This window comes from Gobio gobio (assembly GCF_949357685.1).
Source record: "Gobio gobio genome assembly, chromosome: 18".
Classification (NCBI taxonomy): Eukaryota; Metazoa; Chordata; class Actinopteri; order Cypriniformes; family Gobionidae; genus Gobio; species Gobio gobio.
Window position 1 is genome coordinate 19,789,057 of NC_137111.1, and position 25,515 is coordinate 19,814,571.

At 35.9% G+C, this 25,515-nt stretch overlaps 1 protein-coding gene across 1 annotated transcript in view; it reads right to left on the minus strand.

The window, feature by feature from the left end:
• The window catches only part of LOC307141746 (uncharacterized protein), a gene marked incomplete at its 5' end in the record, with an annotated part of 252,555 nt that extends 238,094 nt beyond the window's left edge, over positions 1-14,461 (minus strand). Inside the window, 3 exons of the mRNA XM_079842185.1 lie at positions 7,752-7,851; positions 11,183-11,254; positions 14,374-14,461. Coding sequence (XP_079698311.1) covers positions 7,752-7,851; positions 11,183-11,254; positions 14,374-14,461 — 260 coding nt within the window. The remainder of the gene's footprint in view (positions 1-7,751; positions 7,852-11,182; positions 11,255-14,373) is intronic.
• Between the last annotated feature and the right edge of the window lie 11,054 nt (positions 14,462-25,515).

The window sequence follows — 25,515 nt, forward strand, 5'->3', positions numbered from 1 at the left end:
CTGTCGGGCTATTGTTTGAAACCGCTGAGATATTTTCATTGGTCTAAATGAACGACAGTAGCTGTGACTAAAGGCAAACTCAAGAAACAAGACAAAAAAAACTTCTATTCACATTTGAGTGAATCTCAAAACACTGTAAGTAAAGAATTGCTCCCCATTATTCTTTTTCATTTCTTTCACATGCTATTTGGTAATTTACTGGCACTTCATCAAACACAATCAGGAAAACTGACAATGGGGAAATCTCATGTATGAATTCTTTAAAGGAGAGAAGGAGAGAGAGAGAGAGAGAGAGAGAGAGAGAGAGAGAGAGAGAGAGAGAGAGAGAGAGAGAGAGAGAGAGAGAGACTTGCAAGAGACAGGCTGAAAATGAGTTTCTGCTCAAATAGATCATTGTCTATTCTCTCTAGGCACGTCTGCATAGTGTGTCTCCTGCTTTCACAGGCAGAGTTGGGGAAAATGCACATTATTAAAATGATATATACTCTGGCCGGATTATTACTAAAACTGACCACAATATTTTCAAACGGATTTTGTTTGGCTTACTCGAAGGCATACTTCACTCAAGAAGGAAAAATTGTCATTTACTTACCCTCAAGATACTGTGGAACACAAAGAAAAATGTGTGAAATGATGAATAAAATGTTTGAACTTGAGTAGATGAATAATGCCTTAAACTTTAATACATTTCTCAAAGCGGCTTCAGAAGAGCAAAAAGAATCGAATCATATTGGCCATGTCCACCAGTCGTGTTCTCCTTACTAATTTAGGGGACTCACTCTGCATTTAAATTCGGTTGTCACCCCTGAAACTTTACAGTGTGTAGGTGGCCATACTTGAATGATGTTTTTCTACAGAATTTGACAGTCACTGGTGTTTACTCTATTGAAAGAATATCCTATAGCCTCTCCTTTGCATGCCACCACATAAGAAAGAAAGTCATGAAGGTTTGGAAAGTCATGAGGATTCCAAAAGAATTCCATTGAACTTTTATCTAGACGAGGAAATAGATGCGCTTACAGTAACAGCTCAAAGCAAGACAAAGACTTTTTATGGATTTGCTGAGTAATTGATTTCATGACTACAACCCTAAATTAGACTTAATACGACCAGCCGGTGGAATGGACTTGTGCCGAGTGAGACCTCATAAGTGAGGGCAGTGTTTCGAAGCACACCAACCTGGGCACCGTGACATCAATTCACTTCATCACTGAGCTGTTAAATAGGGACATCAGAAGCCATATGCCAAATATGATGGAATGTAACACTCTAACGCAGCCCATATTAAACTAATCTCTGAACATTCAGATTAATAAGCAAATAAATGATGTTATTGCTACAAAAAGCCTCTCACAGTTGCCATAAGTTTATTCACCCATGCATAACATAATGATTAAAGTGTCCCGCATTTTGGGACTAATATAATGTAATATTAATCAGTCATTATAATATAATATAATTAATATAATATATAATATAATATAATAAATATCATATAATAAATATCATATAATAAATATAATATAATATAATAAATATAATATAATATAATATAATAAATATAATATAATTAATATAATAAATATAATATAATAAAATAAATATAATATAATAAATATAATAATGTATTAGTCATTAGCTATGTTTCCATCCAAAGTTGTGAATATAATTTATGCGCAAAAATGCAATATCGCATAAAACATTTGCGAATAAAGCACCGTTTCCATCCAGTGAGTCGAAGAGAACATAATCGTCACTTCCTGATAAACTACCGCTAAAAAATCACTATGAAACAAAGGAGAAGCCACCACATATAATCATTTTTGTATATAATAAATGATTTGCGTCTCAGAGAAACGTGTGCGTCTCAATAAACGTGTTGTCATGCTTTCAGAGATGTGCTGTTTGGGAACGCAGTCGTGTAAGACAGTTCTAGGAGGGAAATATACCGAGCATCTTTGACAACAGACTTCTGAAAGACCAAAACAGCATTTCAGATGCTTTGCAAACAAGATTTTTCCGCTGGTTATAGTACAGTTATGCTGTTATCTTGACAGGTGATGGCTTATACATCGCGAAAGTCACATGATTCTCTTTATGTGCATCAAGGAATTTATTCAGTAAATGCGTTTCCATCGTAGTTTATGCGCATGTTTTCGCATCGGATAGAAAATGTATCCGACTCAAACAAGCGCATACGTTTTTTAGAATTTATGTGCATCTTGGCGTTTCCATTCAGCATTTTTTGATGCGATATCCCAAAATGCGCATAAAAATAGGTGGATGGAAACATAGCTAGTGAAGAGTAAAATTTGTGCGCTACTACTGGCAAAACACTAGACTGGGTAAACCCGGCCTGATCTGCCGGCGATTTGATTTCGCCCTGCAACTCAGTCTGGAAACCTGTACATTCAGTTCTACTGCTTCTGTTACACTTTTGCGGGAACCAATCACAGACTGGCTTATCCACCTGGCGCGCTATTGGCGGGTTTAACACGATGACGGATAGAGAAGTGATGGGTCGTTGCCCGTTGATCACGCCTCTTGTGGTCTGATTGGTTGAAGGACTATCCAATTGCATACAGAGTCATTTAATTTATGCTCGTTTATCACGCCTCTTGTGCAGTAGAAAATAAATAGCAGACTTCCCAGACCAATGTTCAATCTTAAATTGAGCTTGGTCTGGTGATAGCTAGACAAGCACTACACAGCACAAAATATATATATTAATCGCGATTAACCGATTAATTAATTAAAATTAAAAAAAGATTAATCGCATCCAAATTAAAAGTTTGTGTTTACATAATATATGTGTGTGTACTCTGTTAATTATTATTTATATATAAATACACACACATTCATGTATATATTTAAGAAATATTTGCATGTATATACTGTATATACATTTATATAATCTATAATATATAAATATAAATGTTTATATATAAAAATAATATTTTTTTCTTAAATATATACATGCTTGTGTGTGTATTTATATATAAATAATAATTAACAGAGTGTAACGTACTGCTCTGCGTCAGAAGGTTGAGGATCCAAACGCAGCTTTATTGAGAGGGTAATCCACAATCGTAGTCAAAAACAAGCAAAAGGTCATACACAGGCAAGCAGTCCACACAGGCAAACAAGGCAGGAGAGACAGGCAAAAGGGTAATCCGGGAGACAGGCAAGAAATCCAAAAACCAGAGACATGAAACCAGGGAAACGCTCAGAAATGCAGTAACAAACAAGACTTTGCAGTTAATGATAGAGTGAACATGGTTTATATAGGCTGGGGTAATGGGGTAATGAGGTAATGTGACACAGGTGAAAACCATGAGTGATGATGAGTCCGGGCAAAGGATTATGGGTAATGTAGTTTGTGATGGAGTGACAGTCCGGGGTGGAGTGCCCTCAGGTGGTAATCAGGGGCACTCTCACTTGTGATTGTGACATAGAGTACACACACATATATTATGTAAACACAAACTTTTATTTTGGATGCGATTAATCGCGATTAATCTTTTGACAGCCCTAATATATATATATATATATATATATATATATATATATATATATATATATATATATATATATATATATATATATATATATATATATATATATATATATATATATATATATATATATATATTCCACAAGTCTTCCATTGCTAATGGGTACAAAATGCTATTATTTGAGCCAACATTATGTCCAATTCATTTTGGCCATTCAAATAAACCGATTGCAATTGTGTTTGGTGGTTTTGTGCCGATAGTGGCACATAAATGACAGACTTCACCTTCATTTTGGCCACAAAAAAATAAATAAATTAGTCAGCCCACATAGAAAAAGCTAATTTAAGACCAAGAAAAGTTGGTCAGAAGTCTCAGCGTCAGCAGTGAACTGAATACATGTGCGGTTTGCCTCCTATAGGTAGTGCCTTTTATCAACAACTCAGTTAGGACTACTGGGCGAACATCACATCATGCAATTAATATTCATGAGCAAAGCTCATAAGCTTTATATTGTGCTCCCCCCAACACTTTCCAGATCGTTCCCACGCTCCTTGCCTCTCATAAAAATGAATACCAAACATGCAATTAACACATCTTAGCAGAATAATCTGTGAAACAACTAATGGAAAATAGTCTGGGGGAGTGGAGCCTTCTCTTTCCATGTGACCGTATCAACTGGACGACGGGCCCGGCTGCATTTCCTGCGAGTAAAGTGAGAGATGTTTGGAGTTTGTGCTAGGGACTCTTTGACCCCTTTTCTGCACCCCCCGACACATCCAGCTGACTAACGCCATCACCTGTCAAGATATCAGCTTAATTGTGGTCTGGCAGGGTGTGAGTATGTGTCTGTATGGGGGTCTGGGTAGACAACTTGGCATTCTCATCCCCCAAAACTACACTCCATCTCCAGCCAAGGAGACTCACAGTTGGCCCACGGTCTGAGCAGCATGGAGAAAGCCCCACAGCAGGCCGCTGACCACCAAGCGCTAGATAGAGCAACAGATCGCAAATCATCTGACCCACGGCCCCTTGAGGGTCCCGGGGAGCACACAGTGCGTTTACAGTTGTTTAAAAAAAACGCTAAAAATATCCTCCCTTTCCCTGTACAGATGACTGGGTGTTATTTTTCACTGCTGAAATGTGTGGAGGTACAAGAGACGTCCACTGGGTGCTGAATCTCTATGGCCAACCCAGCAGGTGTGCGAAACCACAGAGAATAATCAATTAGACACAACTAAAGACTATGATGAAACACAAATTAACAAATGACCTACAAACGCTCAACAATGAGCTACTTTAGTCCGCGATGCACAGTGTGTTTCCATACTAGGATATAGCGGCCCCAAAATCTTGGACTTTTGGACACTTAATGTATTAATCTTATTGCTTTAGATAACAAATGATCAAACCAAGTGGCATTTGCAAAAGCAAATTATGCTAGACCTCTTTCTCAGAACCTCTTCTAGCTATTACAACTGGTCCCAGGGACATTTTTAATGGATTTATGTAGTCAGTTCTCCTTAAGTTCACACAGATGTAGCCCATCACATTAACTATGAACATACTGAAAGTGTCCAAATGCTTTGTCCCAATCTTGAACAGTATCCTAAAGCAATAAGTAATGAGAGGCTGTGTGGTACAGTGCTTTAGTAAGTAAGGTTTTAAAAAAAACGACAACCTAAAAGAATATGCACTACCATTCAAATGTCTGAAGGTCAGTCATTTTTGTGTGGGGGGAGGGGGGCAATTAGATTAAATGTCAAAAGTGACAGTAAAGACATTTATAATGTTACAAAAGATTTCCATTTCAAATAAATGCTGTTCTTTTGAACTTTCTATTTAGAGAATCATGAAAAAATGCATCACCGTTTCCACAAAAATATGAAGCAGTTTTCAACATCAAGAATATGAAATATTTCTTGAGCACCAAATCAGCATATTAGAATGATTTCTGAAGGGTCAATATTTCACAATATTACTGTTTTTACAATTTTTTTATCAAATAAATGTAGCCTTGGAGAGAAAACGAGATTTCTTTCACACACACACACAGCACACCCAAACAACTTCTGGATGGTAGTGTACCAATGTTCAATAAATTGTAATACTGTTCATTATTAAATTCAGGGTTGAAATTATTTGCATCCATAATAATCTGCATTTTACAACAGCTTACAACAATTAATATTTTACTTGTGAAGCATGCCTGTGATATCTTTCTAAATACATGGCAATAGATTTGTGTCCACTGTGCATTAATAGACAGGAAAATAAAGCTGCGTTCCAGAAAACTCTGAACTCAGAATTCTCCTACTTCCTACTTGAAAATAACCACTGGAACGGCACTCGAGGACAGACATTAGACTTTGAAAAGTGGAACGATCAACCCCAACCACAACAAAAGTGCTGGGCATTGAGACAAAAAAACTAAAAGTTTGGAAAACTATTACTGTTATCTAATAATGTATCATTTTGAAGAAAAAAAGTGATATACTAGAAAAAGATATCACACACACTACTCAAGTATGCATCACAAAAACATTTTAATAATAAATACACAAACATATTTTAATGAGAGATAAATTTCAAATTTGCAACTCAAGTTGCGCATTAAAATATTACTTTGTGATGATGCAAACTTAGTTGTGTGAGGGAAATTAGATTGTTTTTCTGTTTATACTGTAATTTCTAGTTTATATTTATATTGTCATTTCACTCATCCCACCTTTGTTTTGGGTGTGTGAGGCATTATATATTTAAGAATAAATATTACACAATATTAGTCAAAAATATTAAATACGAAATGCTTACAAATACAACTATTTCTTATATTTGTGAATTTGGCAGACGCTTTTATCCAAAGCGATTTACATTGTAACCAAGTTGTATTTGATCAGTTCATGCATTCCCTAAGAATCAAAACCTAGGCGTTGCTAGAAACATGTCTACTGAGTTACAAAATGTAATGATAACAATTTTTCTTTTCACTTTTTGTCAGATGTTTTAGTGCAAACACTACACTTTTTTGTTTGTCTCAAAATTAGAATAACTAGTCATGGCACCACCCTACTTTGTTTATGCTTGACCATGACATATGGCCGTCTGGAACGCTTTGAAGTTGGAAGCGGGGAATTGCAAACTCAGTCTTCCCATCTAAGACTTTGATAAGAGCGCGCCAATCCCACTAGTTTTCAGCGAAATACAAAGGAGTTCTTTTGAGCATCAATTTGAACTCATTTGAGCTCTTTGGATTCATGAATATGCTGTGGGTTCTTGTGGTCTGGACAACTGACCTTGACGGAACACGGCGTACATAACAAGATGTCCAAGGCTTTTATATGTAGATGAAACATACCTGCAATGTCTAACTAACATAGAAGCCTTCTTTGAACTTGGTGTCACCCTTGAGCTGTAAGTTATTAGAGTCATTTTAAGGCAATTAATATACAGGACATGATTCCCCATTACAGCTTGATTTCTCTTCTAGGCGGCACTCCATTACAGTCACCTCTCTTTCTCCTTGGTCGAGCCCACTGCCCACGGTCTGCAAATTAATTCTGTCCAAATGATTCAACATGTCTCACGGCTCACCTCACAGTTTATCCTTATTAGCCAATGCGAGGGGGAATTATCTCAGCGAGCTCGTGATATCTGGGTCATTCCATGTCAACACACCATTAAAAGCGTACGCGACATCTACCTTGTCTTTCTACCGGATATCAGCTGAAGTGATAGCAAGCTTACACCATGAGAAAATATCGGTTTGCTCTGGAGGAACCCAATAACAGCCTGGCATATTTTCAAAACTTGAGCGGCGAAAGCTCGTGCAAACCGCTCCGAGAATGCAGTTGTTCAGCTAGGCAACCAGCACTGTCCCGTACCGGCCTCTCATGGAGATTTATATGAGAAGCTGTCAGAAAGGCGAACCAACACACGCAACATGTGGATGTGGGCATTAATTCAAACTCCCATCATAACACGCTCATCACAGCACTGATCCTGCAAGGAACTGTCCTACTTTCTGCTCTCCAGATGCGAGAAGATTCTGCACATCGTCGATCACGTCCAAACTACGTAAACATCCATATGGATATGCACATTTGCTGCAATAATTTCCAGCTTAGCCGTTACAGTTAGCTCCACATTGTTTTCAGACAAAACGACCATCTGACTGATGTGCGAGTGGAAAAATAAAAGGCCCAATATCAAAACCTCATCAACATTTGCAGAACTTACTCTGTTGGTTTAAACAGGGGTTTGCTCCCCAGTCTAAACAACAGCCTGTCGTCCGTCACCATGCCTTTCCTGAGAAGGAACTTCTCGGCTAAATCAAATCCTGTAAACAAGAGAAGAAAAAGAAAAACATACATTACGTTTATGCATTTGCCAGTCCAACTTACAGTACTTCTGAGTGTAAACATTTGGGGAATTGAAAACATGACCTTAGCGCTGTAAGCGTCATGTTCTGCTAAAGGAACAATTTTAGCTGCAGGCTAAAGAGATTTTCACTAAATGTCGCCCAATACAAACTGTTGAACACACATTTGTAGTCTTTTATGTGGAATGATTAGTGTTAGCAAGGCATCACAGTATTGTTATTCATCAAACGTTCTAGCTTAGGGCCTGTCATAAACCTCTAAGTAGTATTAAACATCTGCAATTTGCGATTATCTCCATTCAAACTTTATTTTGTAGATGATTTCAGCCTTTAGACACATTGGGCTCTATTTGAATGATCTCAGTGCATGGTCTAAAGTGCACTTAGGGCGTATAGGAATCCACTTTTGCTAGTTTAACTATGGGGAAAATGGTGGGCGCGCCAGGCACATGGTCCAAAAGGGTTGTTCCTATTCTCTTAATGAGCCATGGGTTTTAGGCATAACATGCAATAAACCAATCAGAGTCTCATCTCCCATTCCCTTTAACCTCCTCAGATCTGGAACCATTTTGGGGGATTTGGCCAACCCAAATTGAAAAGCTTCCCATACCTACATGCAGTGGTCAAAACACAGTGGCCTGAGTTATACAATTCCAAAAAATCAAAATCCAACTCTTTTTTTTATTATAGCTCAGACAACATATACTTAAACCTTTATTACTTTTAGCAGTGTTTTATGTAACTTTAAAGGTTTTCCTGTAAAATGACACCAAAATTGTGCATTTAGACCACTGTATGTGGGTATGGGAACTGGGAAGCTTTTGATTAGTCCAAATCCAGGTGGAAATTTAGGGTAAATAAGTTACTTCGTCTAAAACAAATGTGATGCATATCTCAAGAAAGTAGAGTAGTAGAGTAGAAATCTAAGCTTTCAAATGGCACCACAGACATTTAAAATGTACAGTGCTTATCAGGGTCCTTGGAGTTTAAGAGGTTAAAAGTCAGTTGCACTTGCACCATGGCGGACTCGCTATTGTATATACATGGCGTAATATGGACACCCTCAACCTGACGAGTTTAAATACATGTGTGTATTGCCACGTTTGGTTAAATAAGTAGCCATTTTCATTCATCATTACTGCAAATATTCTGATCCATGCAATGACTATCCATTATGACATGTAGGCACTTTTATCTTTATGTACACAATAATAATCTTTTACATTGTAATCCTTTTATTTTTAATATTTGGCATGTTTGTGTGCTGCTGCGCGTCCCTGTGCACAGTAAAAAAAAAATCTGGTCTCCAATTGAAAATTTTCGAGTGACCGATCACAACTAAATTTTTTAGTTGGCCAAATTGAATTTCTTGAATTAAATTGCATCAATTCACAGAAAATTCAATTCGGCCAACTGAAAAATTTAGATGTGATCGGTCACTCGAAAATTTTCAATTGGAGACCTGAATTTTTTTTATAGTGTGTGTATAATAATCGGTGTACGTGCATTGTACACCCACCTATAGGCGCATATTACTAATGTGCCCTTAAAATAACATAGAAAATGCTATTGACTTTAGACCAGGTATTTGTTGGGCAATGGCGCAGTCGATTTCATTTGCCTCAAAATAGCAACGCGCCAACAATGCACCTGAACACACCTTGTTTTCAGACCAGCACACCCATGGGCGAACAGCTGAACAATGTGGCCCAGGACTTGAAAATGATAACTGCGTCGGGTTGAAACTAGCAAAAAACACTTGCATCGGGTGTATGATAGGGCTCATTGTTTTTTTATACTAACTTCTAAACGAAAGTTTGATAATCTACATAGCACCTCATCTTTTTTAATACCAAATCCTAATTGGACATTTTTCTTGCATTCATTTTTATATTAAATAGTGATTGGTCTTTTCTTTTTTGCTATCAATTTAACCATTCACACTACCATTCAGTTTGAAAGAAATTTATACTTTTATTTAGCAAGTACGCATTAAATGGATCAAAAGTGACAGTAAGTAAGGGATAATGTACATTACATCCAGCCGGTTTTCATCGCAGAATAAACCCCGACAGGGTGATCACCCGGAATCACTCTGAATGGGTTTATTCTGCGATAACAACTGGCTGGATGTACATTATCCCGCTTATTACACGGCTACTTGCCACATGAGTAAATTATTAGACACGAAATATTGACACAAAAAATATTTTATTAGCTGTTCCCCAAAGAAAGCAGTTGCTAGCAAGTGGCAAGTTCAAACTAGATGGAAATTCAAGGGATACGGTACTCCATATGAATATACCAATTATTACACAGCATTTAGCCACATAAATAATTATGGGGATAAGATATTGATTTGAGATAAAACCGTTTAAAAAAATCTTAACTGTTTCCTGTTTGTTATCTTAAAATCCATAACGGTGTACAAAACAATCGTCGCAAAATGGCAGCAGGTGCGTTTGTATGAAACAAGAGAGAGCGACTCTGCGATACTGCGGGTGACATAATTAAATAACTGTACACAAAATTTTGATTTGAGTTTTAATATTTTATTAGCTCAACAAGCGCAAAACTTCCACAAAGGAAAACCATTCCTAGCAAGCGTATAGCACCGACTTCAGTTACCCGGATGCGCCTGTCTTATCAGTTTTTACCGGTTGTTATCGGGGGATAACATACCGTGGATGGGGCGATTGACCAATCAGAATCAAGTATTCCACAGAGCCGTGTAATAAAGACATTCACAATTAAAGCAGCACTGCTTTTAACATTGATAAGAGATGTTTCTTGAGCAGCAAATCAATGATTTCTGAAGGATCATGTGACCCTGAAGACTCATCACAAGAATACAAAATAGGTACTTTGTAATAATATATCTCAATATTACTGTTTTTACTGTGTTTTTTATCAAATAGATTCTGCCTTGGTGAGCATAAGAATCTTACCAACCTCACACTTTTGATTGGTAGCATATATGCATCTTTACACTTTACACAGTGACCGTTTATTCTTATGTGCAGCCAACGGAGGGCATGATGCTGTGTTTCACAGAACCAAATCTTAGAAAAACTAAGCTTACCTACAACATTATTCATTAGCTAGCTTGCAAGAACTGGTATTTCTTTCAGGAAATGCAAAATTAGCTGTATAAACTGCTCTGTCAGCTTCAGCCATGTACAACATTAGGGGTGTTTTAAACAGCCTGCAGTTTGATGTTTAACAGCTCTGCATGAGGATGAGCTGTGCTTGATTTCTGTTTGTATATACAGTATATCTTTGTTTGTACCTGTGAATTCTCTGTGAATGTTCACACTGGTATGCCATATATCCTCCAGCTTTAAGGGTGGACATGTGTGATCTGCAGAGGAGAGAAATAGTATATATTAATGAAGCAATTGAACAGGTAATGTTTTAGCTTATTGAATGTATGGATGTCACACTTTACTCCAAAGAATATTTCTCACTCAGGGTAGGTTATTTGTGAAAATCAGATTTTTGATTATGGCACATACCTGTACCTTAAAGTCTTGGCTACAAAAAGCCATTCCAACAGTTATTACAAAGGAGATTATGAACTAAATCTTTGATTTGAAGAAAAAAAGTATTTGACAAAAGGTTGCTTTAAAGGAAGAAAGACCTGAATTTCATGAATCAAAATAAAAACGATGGATAAATATAAAACTATTATTTTTAAAGATGTTGATTATGTCACATTTATTGGAAGATATAAAAGCCGTTTGAGAGCATAGGGAGATTGACTACTACAGTCAATCGCAGAGCATCATCTGAGTAGTAAGGCAGTTATTTTGGCGTGATTTCCAGGTGGAATTTTCAGAATCATGGGTAATATAGGTTTTCATCAAGAATTCTGCTGTTAAACATGAAAGATTTAAAAAACAAGTTGAAATAGGAGCTGACTGCTTCAAGCAGAAACACATCAATTAACAACCTTGTAGCTCACAGTCTGTCTGTATTTAACAGTTTATAAGATGTAGTTAAAAATCAACTCCCCTATGGAGAAAATAAATAGGATTTTTATATCCGAAACCTGACTTTTGCATTCGATTACAGTCTTTTCATTGAAGCCAGTAAAACAACTATGAAACAGCACAAAATATAACATGTAACATCCCAAACCATTGTTTTGGTTGACAGATATTGTAAATTAATAAACTGTAATCAAATTGGGAGCTGAATATGCTGATTGGTTGACTCCACACAGAATTTTATTTCAACCACTGATATACTGACGATGAGGTCCAGGCTTCATTACGTTTATATGTGGAGGAAGAAATCCAGCAGGAACTGGAAAGTTACACGCAGTCCTACGTTCCCGGACTAATTTGCCTAATCTCCAAGGTACTTTAGAGAGCAATGGAAACGCAGACAGCAACAGGTCAGGGGGAAAAAAGTTCCTGGGACAAATTTTTCCAGGTAATTTCGGTGGAATCCTTCAGATTCCCAGTTTCATGTTGGTGCTTCTTCTCTTCAGTTCACCCCATTCATTTTCTATAGGGTTTAGGTCAGGGACTGGGACGTCATGGCCAGGGATTCATTTTGTTCTCAGTGACACATTTTTATGTTGATTTTGATGGTTGATTGTTGTCCTGATGGAAGATCCAACCACGGCCCATTATAAAAATTTCTATCAGAGGCCGTCAGGTTTAGATTTTTAATTTGTTGGTATTTGCTAGAATCCATGATACCATGTATCTGAACAAGATGTCCAGGACCTCCAGCAAAAAAATAAAAAATAGGCCCACAACATTAAAGATCCAGCGGTATATTTAACCGTGGGCATGGGGTAATCTTTATCCCTATTTGCACCAAACGGAATATGCTGGAGTTTGTTTTTGGATGAGCGAAGAGGATTTTTCTTAAAACCCTCCCAAACAACATGTGGTGACATAGGGGTTGTTTTTAGGCTTTCTGTCCCCAAGACTCAACTAATCTCTGCAGGTCTCCAGCTGTGATCTTTGGAAAGTCTTTGGCCACTCAAACTCTCCTCCTCGCCGTGTATTAGAACAATATAGACACACATACTTCCAGGCAGATTTGTAACATCTTTAGTTGATTGGAACTTCTTAATTATTGCCCTTATGGTGGAAATATGGATTTGCAATGCTTTAGCTATTTTCCTACAGCCACTTTCTATTTTGTGAAGCTCAACAATCTTTTGCTGCACATCAGAACTATATTCTTTGGTTTTACTCATTGTGATGATAATGGAATTTGGCCTTTGTGTTTCCTCTTATTTATACTCCTGTGAAACAAGAAGTCATAGCTAGACATGTTCCTAGTCACCCTGGGGTGCTAAAATATATAAATATGAATGGGAATGTACTTCAGAGATATTTTACTAAATTCTAGGGGTGCCAATAATTGTGGTCAATGTGTTTTGGAGAAAAACATTTACTTCATATCATAATATGATTTTCTCCCCACATTCAGTTCTCTATGAAAGATTCGCACATTTTTTTTGAGTGAAAAATCAAAAGGATAAACAATGGAGATTTATTTTTACAGCCACCTTTGAGCATATTTACCAGGGGTGCCTATAATTCTGACCACAACCGTAGTTGACTTTTGCATTAACATATCCCAGAGTAGTTTTAATTCATAAAAAGCCTACTAGTAATTACCGAGACCCCAGTGAGACAACCAGCCCCAGTCAACCCTTCAATGGCACGGCAGCCTGATATTGCTGAAGGACGAATTCTGCTTCATCAACAACAATTATACCAAATAAAAAGGATGCTCGCACAGACACAAATGCAAAGACACACAAACATATCTACACCCACAGCCGCGCATCTACAAAACACAGAATTAACAGGAAATTCCAAAAATCAGCACATCTGCTGGCAAACTGCCGACTCTTAAAGTGAAGGAGCACATGCTGTAAATCCTCTCTAAATCTCTTCCTGGATGTCACGCTCCCACAGTGGATCACGGGAGATAGCAATTCACTCAGCTGGCAAAAATATTGCTTGCCTGTCCTCTTGTTCAGGGGGACTCTCATTCATGGGCATTTACACGGTGCAATAATATTCCTTAAATCGCCCCAGGTTAATCTGAATGGGGCCGATAAAGCAATTCTATCGGACACATAACACCACAACGGATGTGTCCTGGTGCCACCCAAGTCAAGGGCTTGACGCCATGTCCTCGCAGGAAGGAATTTCAAATAGCTGTGCAAGTGTCCCTGCTTCTTAAAGGAGGGCGAGACGCCTTTCATCACAAACAATTCATTTGCATATAAGGATTCCAAACAAGAAAGCCAAAACAGAGCGCTAATTAAAGGCGATGACAGCCGCGCTCTGCACCAGAGCAGCGAAGTCAACATTGACCTCTCGTGCGGAGACGAACAAGGCTTGAAAAACCAAACAGACGTAATCTCTTCTAATCAAACCTTTTGTAAACGGACAAGAATAAGCAAACATCTTGGCGCAGAGCTCATGGTGACAGCATACATACCTATTCTCTCATTCACTGCCATTCCTGAAGTAAAAGGAATGGAATTTACGATCCACAGGAAAACAGTCCATCTGAGATAGTGAATCATGTCGTCTTTGGCACATGAGAAAGGGCCCCTTGAAAACCTAGAAATAGAAAACAACGTCACTTTTACAACTCTGATGCTCTTCTGGGTAACGCAACACCACTTGCTACTGTCTGTATGATGATTTATTGCTTTTCTTCTTGATATTTTTTAGCATGCCCTCACAATTTTAGTGACTTTTTCGATAGGCTTTACTGATAAACACCTACAATCAACAATAATCAATATCAAATGAATATGAGCCACTCTTGATAGAATCTGCAGGAACAGACAACGCCGTGTAAAATTAATCTAGCGCTTCAATTATGTGGTGAAACGTCTTAATGCAAAATTCCAAGTGTGACATTTCACTCCTCAGAATAAACTCCAGGCCAGAGTAAGTTTCCAGCATGAGGTGCTTCTGGGGACCCAGTGCCAGATTCCTGTAAACTAATACGATCCGTTACCCACCGCTGACTGTTGTTATTGAGCTCTTAAGTAACAGGGCAAACAAATTGCGCTAAATAATTAAACACTTGTGCTGTGGAGTTTTGAAACACAGGCTACAATCATTAGTCCATCTCTGCACATAAATATGGAATACATTGGTTTGTTGTAAACGTCAAACTCAAGTTCAACGTTTAAACTTTCATGAAAATGTGCAGTCTCTATTAAAGCTAAAAAAAATAATAACATGCTTTGTAAATAGAATGCAATTCTACATGGGAAGTGTAGTTTACACAATGTAATGTAGTGAATGAAACATTTCAACCCACTAAAATATAAATTAATTTAAGTAAAATAGTCCCAGCATGCAGTTCATTGCACTTATTCAAGCACTTTGAAAGCTTTACTGGTTAATAAAATCAAGCTAAAAATCTAAATGAAATTTTTTTTTAAACATGAATGGAAACCAATGCTACTCTCTTAACATACTTCAAGCAATTCTCATGGCGCTGTGTGGAATATTTGTACTTTTAAACATGAATTGGACACATGCTTTCTTCATTCACATCTAAACCTAAAATATTGCTTATTAAAAAAGTTAATCTGCATGGTATGTCAACTAACTAGTAAAAACATAAGAGAAACATTGTATCTATCCATGCATTCAACGGAAAGCTAAAGATTGAGTGTTAATATCTCATATCAGTATATTAATCCATCAATAATAGTGCTCAAACGCCACGTGCGCTTGTTTAATAATAAATATACAGAATTGATATCAATCAAAATAACTTCCTAAAACTATCAACGAACAACAATAAAACGTACAGCTGGTGCCTAAATGTGTCACATGCATGGTCAAAAGCAACTGTTTACAGCAATTTCTCTGTGTAACCGAATGATGATAAATCAGCAATGCTGAACATTCAATCTCTCTCTCTCTCTCTCTTTCTCTCTCCTTGAAGTACACGAACGCCGACAGCACAGGACTCACAGTGGCGTGTTAAACTCAGATGACATCAAACATGATCATTTAGAAAATGACACCGCACACATACTGTGCAAAAACACCTACAAAGTCACAGCAACCAAGACAAATGAACACCGGCTACTTACATTTGCTGAGAAAGTTTATTATTCCAGCGTAAACACACAGCACAAGCAAATCCTGTTTGGCTAATTAGCGCATTTTAGGCTGTGGTGTCCAAAGCACACTTGCAAAATAAAAGTGAGAATGAAAGCTCGTGCAGGAACCGTGTCCTTATTTGTCGCACTGCCTGACCCTCCCACCCACTCATTAGAGAAGCACACATCAGGACGGACAGGACACTCTGAGGGGCTCCCTGTGGAACACGCTACGGTACACACAGGGTACTTGACCAATAGCATGGACAGCAACTTTTTCTCTTTTTTTTATTAGAGAAAAACTTTAAATAAAAGTAAGAACATTTATATTGTATGTGCTTTAGTTTTTCTCATTTGTAATCAATTGTATACATTTTTGACTATTAATATGATGTGAACTGCAAGTATAATAATTATAATAGATTTGGTCAAAATAGAATTTGACAAAAAATTTAACTTTTAAAACAGAATTTTGTTCAGTTGATTTTGTGTTATGTTATGTTGTTATGTTATGTTATGTTATGTATATTGTATTATATTATATTATATTATATTATATTATATTATATTATATTATATTATATTATATTATATTATATTATATTGTATTATATTATATTATATTATATTATATTATATTATATTATATTATATTATATTATATTATATTATATTATATTATATTATATTTATTATATCGTATTATAGGCACAGCAAAAATCCCCAGTGTTAAATTAACTCTCAGGAGTTTATATGAGACCACACTCGAGTGTTAAAGTGTTAAAATATGAGTGTCAAATGAAAAGAAAAGTGTTAAATTAATACTGATCACCATAATGGTGACTTATAAATTGTGATTTTCTCCTTTTTTTGAAATTCTGCTTGTTAACATCAGGTTTCTTCAACAATGGTCAATCATCACTCATCTCATTAACTTTAACACTGCTTCAGTGTTCATTTGACACTCTTATTTTAACACTCAATGTTAACACATTTCAATGTGGTCTCAAAAAAACTCCCAGGGGTTAATTTAACACTGGAGTTTTTGCTGTGGGCTATTATAATATATTATATAAACAAATGTTATGTTATAACCTATTATATTATATTGTTATATTATATTTATTATATTATATTATAGCCTATTATATCAAATTATATTATAGCATATCATGGTCTATTTTAGCCTAATATAGCCTATTATACTATAGCATATTATAGCATATTATAGCCTATTATAGCATGTTATACCATAATGTTTTGTTATATGTTATGTTATGTATATTATATTGTATTGTATTATATTATATTATATTATATTATATTATATTATATTATATTATATTATATTATATTATATTATATTATATTATATTATATTATATTATATTATGTTATATTATATCATATCATATTATATTATATTATATTATATTATATTATATTATATTATATTATATTATATTATATTATATTATATTATATTATATTATATTATATTATATTATATTATATTATATTTATTACATTATAATATATTATATAAACAAATGTTATGTTATGTTATAACCTATTATATTATGTTATATTATGTTATATAAATAAAGTTGACTTGACTTGACTTATATTATATTTATTATATTATTGCCTATTATATTCAATTATAGCATATTATGGTCTATTTTAGCCTAATATAGCCTATTATACCACAACATATTATAGCCTATTAAAGCATATTATATTATAGCATATAGTGTATTATAGCATACTATATTATATCATATTATAGTCTAATATAGCCTATTATATTATAGCATATTATAGCATACTATATTATATAATATTATATAATATAGCCTATTATATTATAGCATATTATAGCCTATTATAGCATACTATATTATATCATATTATAGTCTAATATAGCCTATTATATTATAGCCTATTATTGCCTATTATACTATATTATATCATATTATAGTCTAGTATAGCCCATTATATTATAGCATATAGCCTATTAGAGCATACTATATTATATCATATTATAGTCTAATATAGCCTATTATATTATAACATATTATAGCCTATTATACTATATTATATCATATTATAGTGTAATATAGCCTATTATATTATAGCATATTATAGCCTATTATAGCATAATATATCATATCATATTATAGTCTAATATAGCCTATTATATTATAGCCTATTATAGCATACTATACTATATTCTATCATATTATAGTATAATATAGCCTATTATATTATATCATAGCATATTATAGCCTATTATACTATATTATATTATAGTCTAATATCCTATTATATTATAGCATATTATAGCCTATTATACTATATTATATCATATTATAGTCTAAAATAGTCTATTATATTATAGCATATTATAGCCTGTTATAGCATACTATATTATATCATATTATAGTCTAATATAGCCTATTATACTATAGCATATTAAAGCCTATTATCCTATATTATATCATATTATAGTCTAATATAGCCTATTATATTATAGCATATTATAGCCTATTCTAGCATAATATATTATATCATATTATAGTCTAATATAGCCTATTATATTATAGCATATTATAGCCTATTATATTATATAAATGAATGAAACATGACGTTACTTCTTTTTCCCAGGAAGGGGTATTCTGTTACCTTAAAAAAGGGTATTTCAGCTAAATAGTAAAAATAATGTTTGATACACAAAACAGTGCAATTTGACACATATGAAACATATGAAAATGTGTTTTTTGTTTTATATTTAAGTTAAGTATTGTCTTTTATTTTGAAGTTTATATAGCTTTTATTTTGTATTTCGCTTTGTCTTGTCTGTGTTCACTTTTCCCTTTCCTCTTTTATTGTTAGTCATTGTTCATTAGTTTTCAATACTCATTGGTTCAGTTGGGCTTGTTATCTTTAATTTTATAATTTATTGTTAAAATAATTAAAATAAAAAAGGATATGTAACTGAACAAATGATTTATTGCAAGTTTACACTGCATTCGCAAGGCAACAAAAAGCAAGTCAAAACTGATGTTGAAATGCAATACTACAAATAACCCTATAAATCCCCAATATATTGAACACAAATCTTTAATATGAGGGAGATTTGTTAAGGTGTTTGTGGCACATGTGTTACCCGAGATATGGATTCCAGCACTGTCTAGAGTTGTCTGCAATCTATATTCCTCTGGATGCTTTCATATCAATCTACTACTTTTATAAAGCTCTATTCATTTGAAGCAGGGATTTGAATTGCATTGCAATATATCACCTGACCATCTGACCACCACTTTTGTGTTTACCCAATGCCCTCAACACTGATGAATAATGAGACACATTTTTAGGATTGTGTTTGTATTGGCCTTTTTAGTGTCTCCACATTACCATGCACCCCCAACTCAGCTGCTTTCAGAACAGCTGTTTCTCAGACAAGGAATCAATGAGACTTCTCAGCTGTGATTCACTTGCAGACTTGCATTTCGGCTGTGATAGCATCATAATGCCCCCTGTGTTCTGTTGAAGAATGTCCTACCAACGAGAAACAACCACCTTAAGCCTGCAGACGGGAATTTCAGAACTAGAACAACTGCATATATATATACATATACAAAGGGGTGTGAAAAAGTATTTGCCCCCGTGTTAAATATTATCAAAGATGGCTGTAAAAAAAAAATTCTGCATTGTTAATTCTTTCATTAAAGTAAAAGATTTGAAAGTGGGGGGAAATCACATTATGAAATAAGTGTTTTTCTCCAAAACACGTTGGGAACAACTATTTACCCCCTTTTATTAAATACTTTTTATTAAACAACCTCCTTTTTCCAAGATAACAGCTCTTCTCCTATAATGCCTGATGAGTTTGGAGAACACCTGACAAGAGATCAGAGACCATTCCTCCATACAGAATCTCTCCAGATCCGTCAGATTCCCATATCATGTTGGCACTTCTTCTCTTCCGTTCTGCACACTCTTTTTCTATATGGTTCAGGTCAGGGACTGGGATGGCCATTGCAGATGCTTGGTTTTGTGTTCAGTCAGTGACCCATTTTTGTTATACATGGCACCATGGATTTGATCAAATACCAACAGCTAAAGAATCAAAACCTGACAGACTCTGCTAGAAATCTTATAATGGGCCATGGTTGGATCTTGCAACAGTACAGTGATTCAAAAATCAAATCAAAATCAAAACTGAAATGGGTCACTGAGCACAAAACCTATCATCTGCAATGGCCATCCCAGTCCCTGACCTGGACCCTATAGAAAATAAATGGGGTGATCTGAAGAGAAGAAGCGCCAACATGGATCTGGGAATCTGACGGATCTGGAGAAATTCTGTATGGAGGAATGGTCTCTGATCTCTTGTCAGGTGTTCTCCAAGCTCATCAGGCATTACATAAGAAGACTCTGAGCTGTTATCTTGGAAAAAGGAGGTTGCAAAAAGTATTTCATAAAAGGGGGCATGTTTCAACCTTTTTTAATAGTTGTGTTTGAGTCCCTCAATCGTCATCAGTGAGAAAAGATTGATCGCAAAATCATACAGTCACTGCTGGAAAGGGTTCAAATATGCTAAAGATGCTGGAAAATGGATACATTTTTGGGACCTTGAGGATTTTTCTGAAGAACATTGGGCAGTTTAACTGCTCAGGACAAACAAGAGACTCAAGAACAACCATCCAAAAAAACAGCCTATAGGCTCATACAGGTAACGAAACACTGTATTAAGAATCAAGGATACATAAACTTTTGAACGGGTCATTTTTTACAGCTATTTTTTTTTTGTCTTGTGGACTTTATGTAAACATCTTTTATGTAAAATGTCTTATTCAAGACAGAATTAAATAAAAATAAAAAATAACATGCATTTTGTATGATCCCTCTTATTTTGTTAAAATTATTCACATTTTCACAGAATCTACAAGGGGTTCACAAACTTTCAAGCAGTATTGTATATACAGCAAGGTCATATTCATTTTTAAACAACACGATACTAATGTTTTTAACTTAGGAAGAGTAAGTCAAATCAATATTTGGTGGAATAACCCTTCCAATCAAAGCTTGTATGTGTCTTGGCATGTTCTCCACCAGTCTTTCACAGTGCTGTTGCTGTTGGGTGACTTTATGCCACTCCTGGTGCAAAAAATTCAAGCAGCTCAGCTTTGTTTGATGGCTTGTGACCATCCGTCTTCCTCTTGATCACATTCCAGAGGTTTTCAATGGGGTTCTGGTCTGGAAAATGGGCTAGCCATGACAGGGTCTTGATCTGGTGGTCCTCCATCCACACTTTGATTGGCCTGGCTTTGTGGATTGGAGCATTGTTCTACAGGGGAAAAAAATAATCCTCAGAGTTGTGGAACACTGTCAGAGCAGAAGGAAGCAAGTTCTCTTCCAGGACAACCTTGTACGTGGCTTGATTCATGTGCCCTTCACAAAGACAAATGTATCCAATTCCAGGCTCCGGAAGCACCCAGATCATCACGATCCTCCACCAAATTTTCACAGTGGGTGCAAGACATTGTGACTTGTAGGCCTCTCCAGCAAAGCTGAAAATTGGACTCATCAGAGAAGATGACCTTACTACAGTCCTTAGTATGTATATGTATATATAAAGAATACACTGATCAGGCATAACATTATCCTAATATTGTTTTGGTCCCCCTCTTGCAGCCAAAACAGCCCTGAACTGTCGAGGCATTGACCCAACTAAACCCCTGAAGGTGTGCTGTGGTATCTGGCACCAAGATGCTAGCAGCTGTTAGCACATCAAACTTGTTGATGTGCTCCTCAAACTATTCCTGAACCATTTTTGCTCTTTGGCAGGGCGCATTATCCTGCTGAAAGATGCCACAGCCACAAAGGAATACCGTTTCCATGAAAGGGTGTACACTCACCTAAAGGATTATTAGGAACACCTGTTCAATTTCTCATTAATGCAATTATCTAATCAACCAATCACATGGCAGTTGCTTCAATGCATTTGGGGTGTGGTCCTGGTCAAGACAATCTCCTGAACTCCAAACTGAATGTCAGAATGGGAAAGAAAGGTGATTTAAGCAATTTTGAGCATGGTATGGTTGTTGGTGCCAGACGGGCCGGTCTGAGTATTTCACAATCTGCTCAGTTACTGGGATTTTCACGCACAACCATTTCTAGGGTTTACAAAGAATGGTGTGAAAAGGGAAAAACATCCAGTATGTGGCAGTCCTGTGGGCAAAAATGTCTTGTTGATGCTAGAGGTCAGAGGAGAATGGGCCGACTGATTCAAGCTGATAGAAGAGCAACTTTGACTGAAATAACCACTCGTTACAATCGAGGTATGCAGCAAAGCATTTGTGAAGCCACAACACACACAACCTTGAGGCGGATGGGCAACAACAGCAGAAGACCCCACCGGGTACCACTCATCTCCACTACAAATAGGAAAAAGAGGCTACAATTTGCAGGAGCTCATCAAAATTGGACAGTTGAAGACTGGAAAAATGTTGCCTGGTCTGATGAGTCTCGATTTCTGTTGAGACATTCAGATGGTAGAGTCAGAATTTGATAGATTCTTTTGATAGATACTGACCACTGCAGACCAGGAACACCCCACTGCAGTTGTGCTGCAGTTTTGGAGATGCTCTGACCCAGTCATCCAACCATCACAATTTGGCCCTTGTCAAACGCACTCAAATCCTTACACTTGGCCATTTTTCCTGCTTCTAACTCCTCAACTTTGAGGACAAAATGTTGCTGCCTAATATATCCCACCCACTAACAGGTGATGAAGAGATAATTGGTGTTATTCGCTTCTCCTTCACATTGTGTCATAATGGTCATAATGTTATGCCTGATTGGTGTATGTGTCTGTTTTGTTTATTTCCAGGTTTGAACGAGTAACCGTGTTCAACAAACCATAAACAAAAATGGAAATGGGTTTTCTCAAAGCAAGTTCACCTATTTCAGAGCCTAGAGGGCTGAGAAGTCACATGGAAAACATTCACTTGTTTACGCATGCAAAGTTGCACAAGGAATCTGTTAAAAATTAAAAAGCATATTCATGTATGATTTATCATCATCCCCCAGTAACCCCTTTAAATCTTTATACACAAGTTTTATCAGCAGACATCATGTTCATCTCTAGACTGATGATGTGTCTTACAGTAATTCATTCACTTTCAAACAAACTCTTAGTACATGGATTTTAAGATCCTCTCTTATAGCAGAGGAATACACAAAACATCCCAATCCTCAAATATATCGTCTGATATCACGCAGAACACCTATTTTTCCAACACACCTGTCGTTGGAATAGTGAGAAATATGCAACAAAAGAGAGATAGTATTAGTAGTTGTAAATATTACCTCTATCTAAAGACATTTGTCTGTTAGCTCAATGCATCACCCACGAAGATGGATTATATTACTCTTTCTTATTGCCATATGGTTTGTATATTTTGTACACATGCATTGTTTCCCCAAAGTGCTTCTCAAACAATAGCTCTATTCCTGCATCTCATGTTACTCAGTTTGAAATAAATGGATATTGCAAAGAACTGAGAACAAGAGGTTCTAAAAACCTCATTCACTTTGCTGCAGTGGTGAGCTCATTGCCATTTATGCAGGTCTAATACAAAAGAAGAACAACTAAATGCAGCCTGCCGATGTTTGGAAAGCCATTCATTGAAATTGAATTTGATAGATATATTATTGTAAAAGCTCACATGGTACTAAAGGGTTGATGATTATCTGACAAAATTGAGACGATTAGACTTGTATGAGCAGACTAGATGTATTAGCATACTAGCAGACTAGATGTTCTTTTTAGCATATTTCGAATTTTGATTTGCTGGTCAAAATAGTGTATTTTAGTTGTGAATATAGAGTGCATTATTATTTTTTCCATTATTTCTTTTTCCTTAGGGATTTTAAAAAGTCTTCATTAAAGAGTTATAAGCCATGAACCAAGCCAAACAGAGGTGAATCACAACACTACTAAAAGTTTTAGAAAATTGGACAAAAAGAAAAAGGTACAAGTCTTTAGTGAGGGAAAGGACTACAATCGGCATTGCGAATAGCTTAAACAAATTAAAATGGATACAAAACCTCACATTTACAAATGTTGATTAAAAAACGATATATTTTAAGTTTATTGCAAAATATGCATATTTATTCAAACATTTTAGTATTTTGAGAGTGTAGAGAGATCGACTCAATTTCATAATTTGCACCCCTTCACGGGAGTGGGCGGGGCTAAAGAGCTACTTTGTCATGTGTTGCTTTTTTCGACTGATTGGTGACATTTTTTCTTTACAGCATCATGGGTAATGTAATTTTCACTAGGAATTCCACTGTTAAACATGCTTATTTTAAAAAATAATCTGAAATAGTGTGCGCTGGCGGCTTCAGCAGAAGCAAATATGGATTAACAACCTTTAAAGGTTTATAAGTTATCGTCGTTGAAAATCAATTTCCCTATGAATGGAGTTTTTACTTCCGCAACCTGACGGTTACACTCTATTAAACTTTGTTCTTGTTGGAAATTTGGGTTTGAGACATTCTGGGAAGTAAATATAATAGGTAGGCTATATCATATAATGAATGGGGCACTATGAAAATCTGATTCATAAAATTAAAAAAGCTTGTTCTTAGGCTATTTAAGGACTCACTAAGTTCATGCTGTGCTGAAACCATTCAACTTTCCGTCATGTTCTCTGTTCTGCACTTCCGCGTTTTCATGTCAGGTTATTGTAGAAAGGGCAAATGAGATTGATAAAACGATTGCAAATGAGACCCAGAGACTAAATGAAACCAGGGTATTAGATTCGGTATCTCACAGTATCTCACGGCTAATGGAAGTCGCCTGGTGCCTATCAGTCTCCTTGAGACTAGCCAATACAGTCTGTAGTGCACTTATAAAGCGAATGGAAGCTTATATCAGTGCTGAACATGCATTTTAAAGGATCCTGAGAGAAATGTACCCTTCAGGTATAATTTTTCAAGAGTAAATTGAGAGAATCATTTTTTTTAAGAACGTATGCCTGTGTGGCTATTTTGACTAGTGGCTATTGAACATAAGCATCAGTCTTGTGATATTAGTTATTAGTCACTAGCCCCTATAGTTGTTCAATATTATCAGTATAAGCAATCAGTTTCATTCATGTACTGGTAGACTCTAAACTGGTAGACTAAAGCATTAGCAATGCCAAAGTCAGGGGTTTGAATGAACCACATGGATTGGCTTGTTCAAAAGTGATTTGCTTTGGATTTACAGCAAGTGTGCCAAATGCACAAATGAGAATCTTGAGTTTCCAATAAACATTCAATGTTGCATGTCATTTCCATGCAGCGCAGTTTGCACGAGGACCCAGGTCTCATGGTCAGTATCATATATCGATGATAATCCACTGCTCTTTAATCACTATAGCAACTGTTTGAATGTGCCAAAGTGTGTAAAGTGATACCATGTTTACATAAAAACCAGATACCTGAGC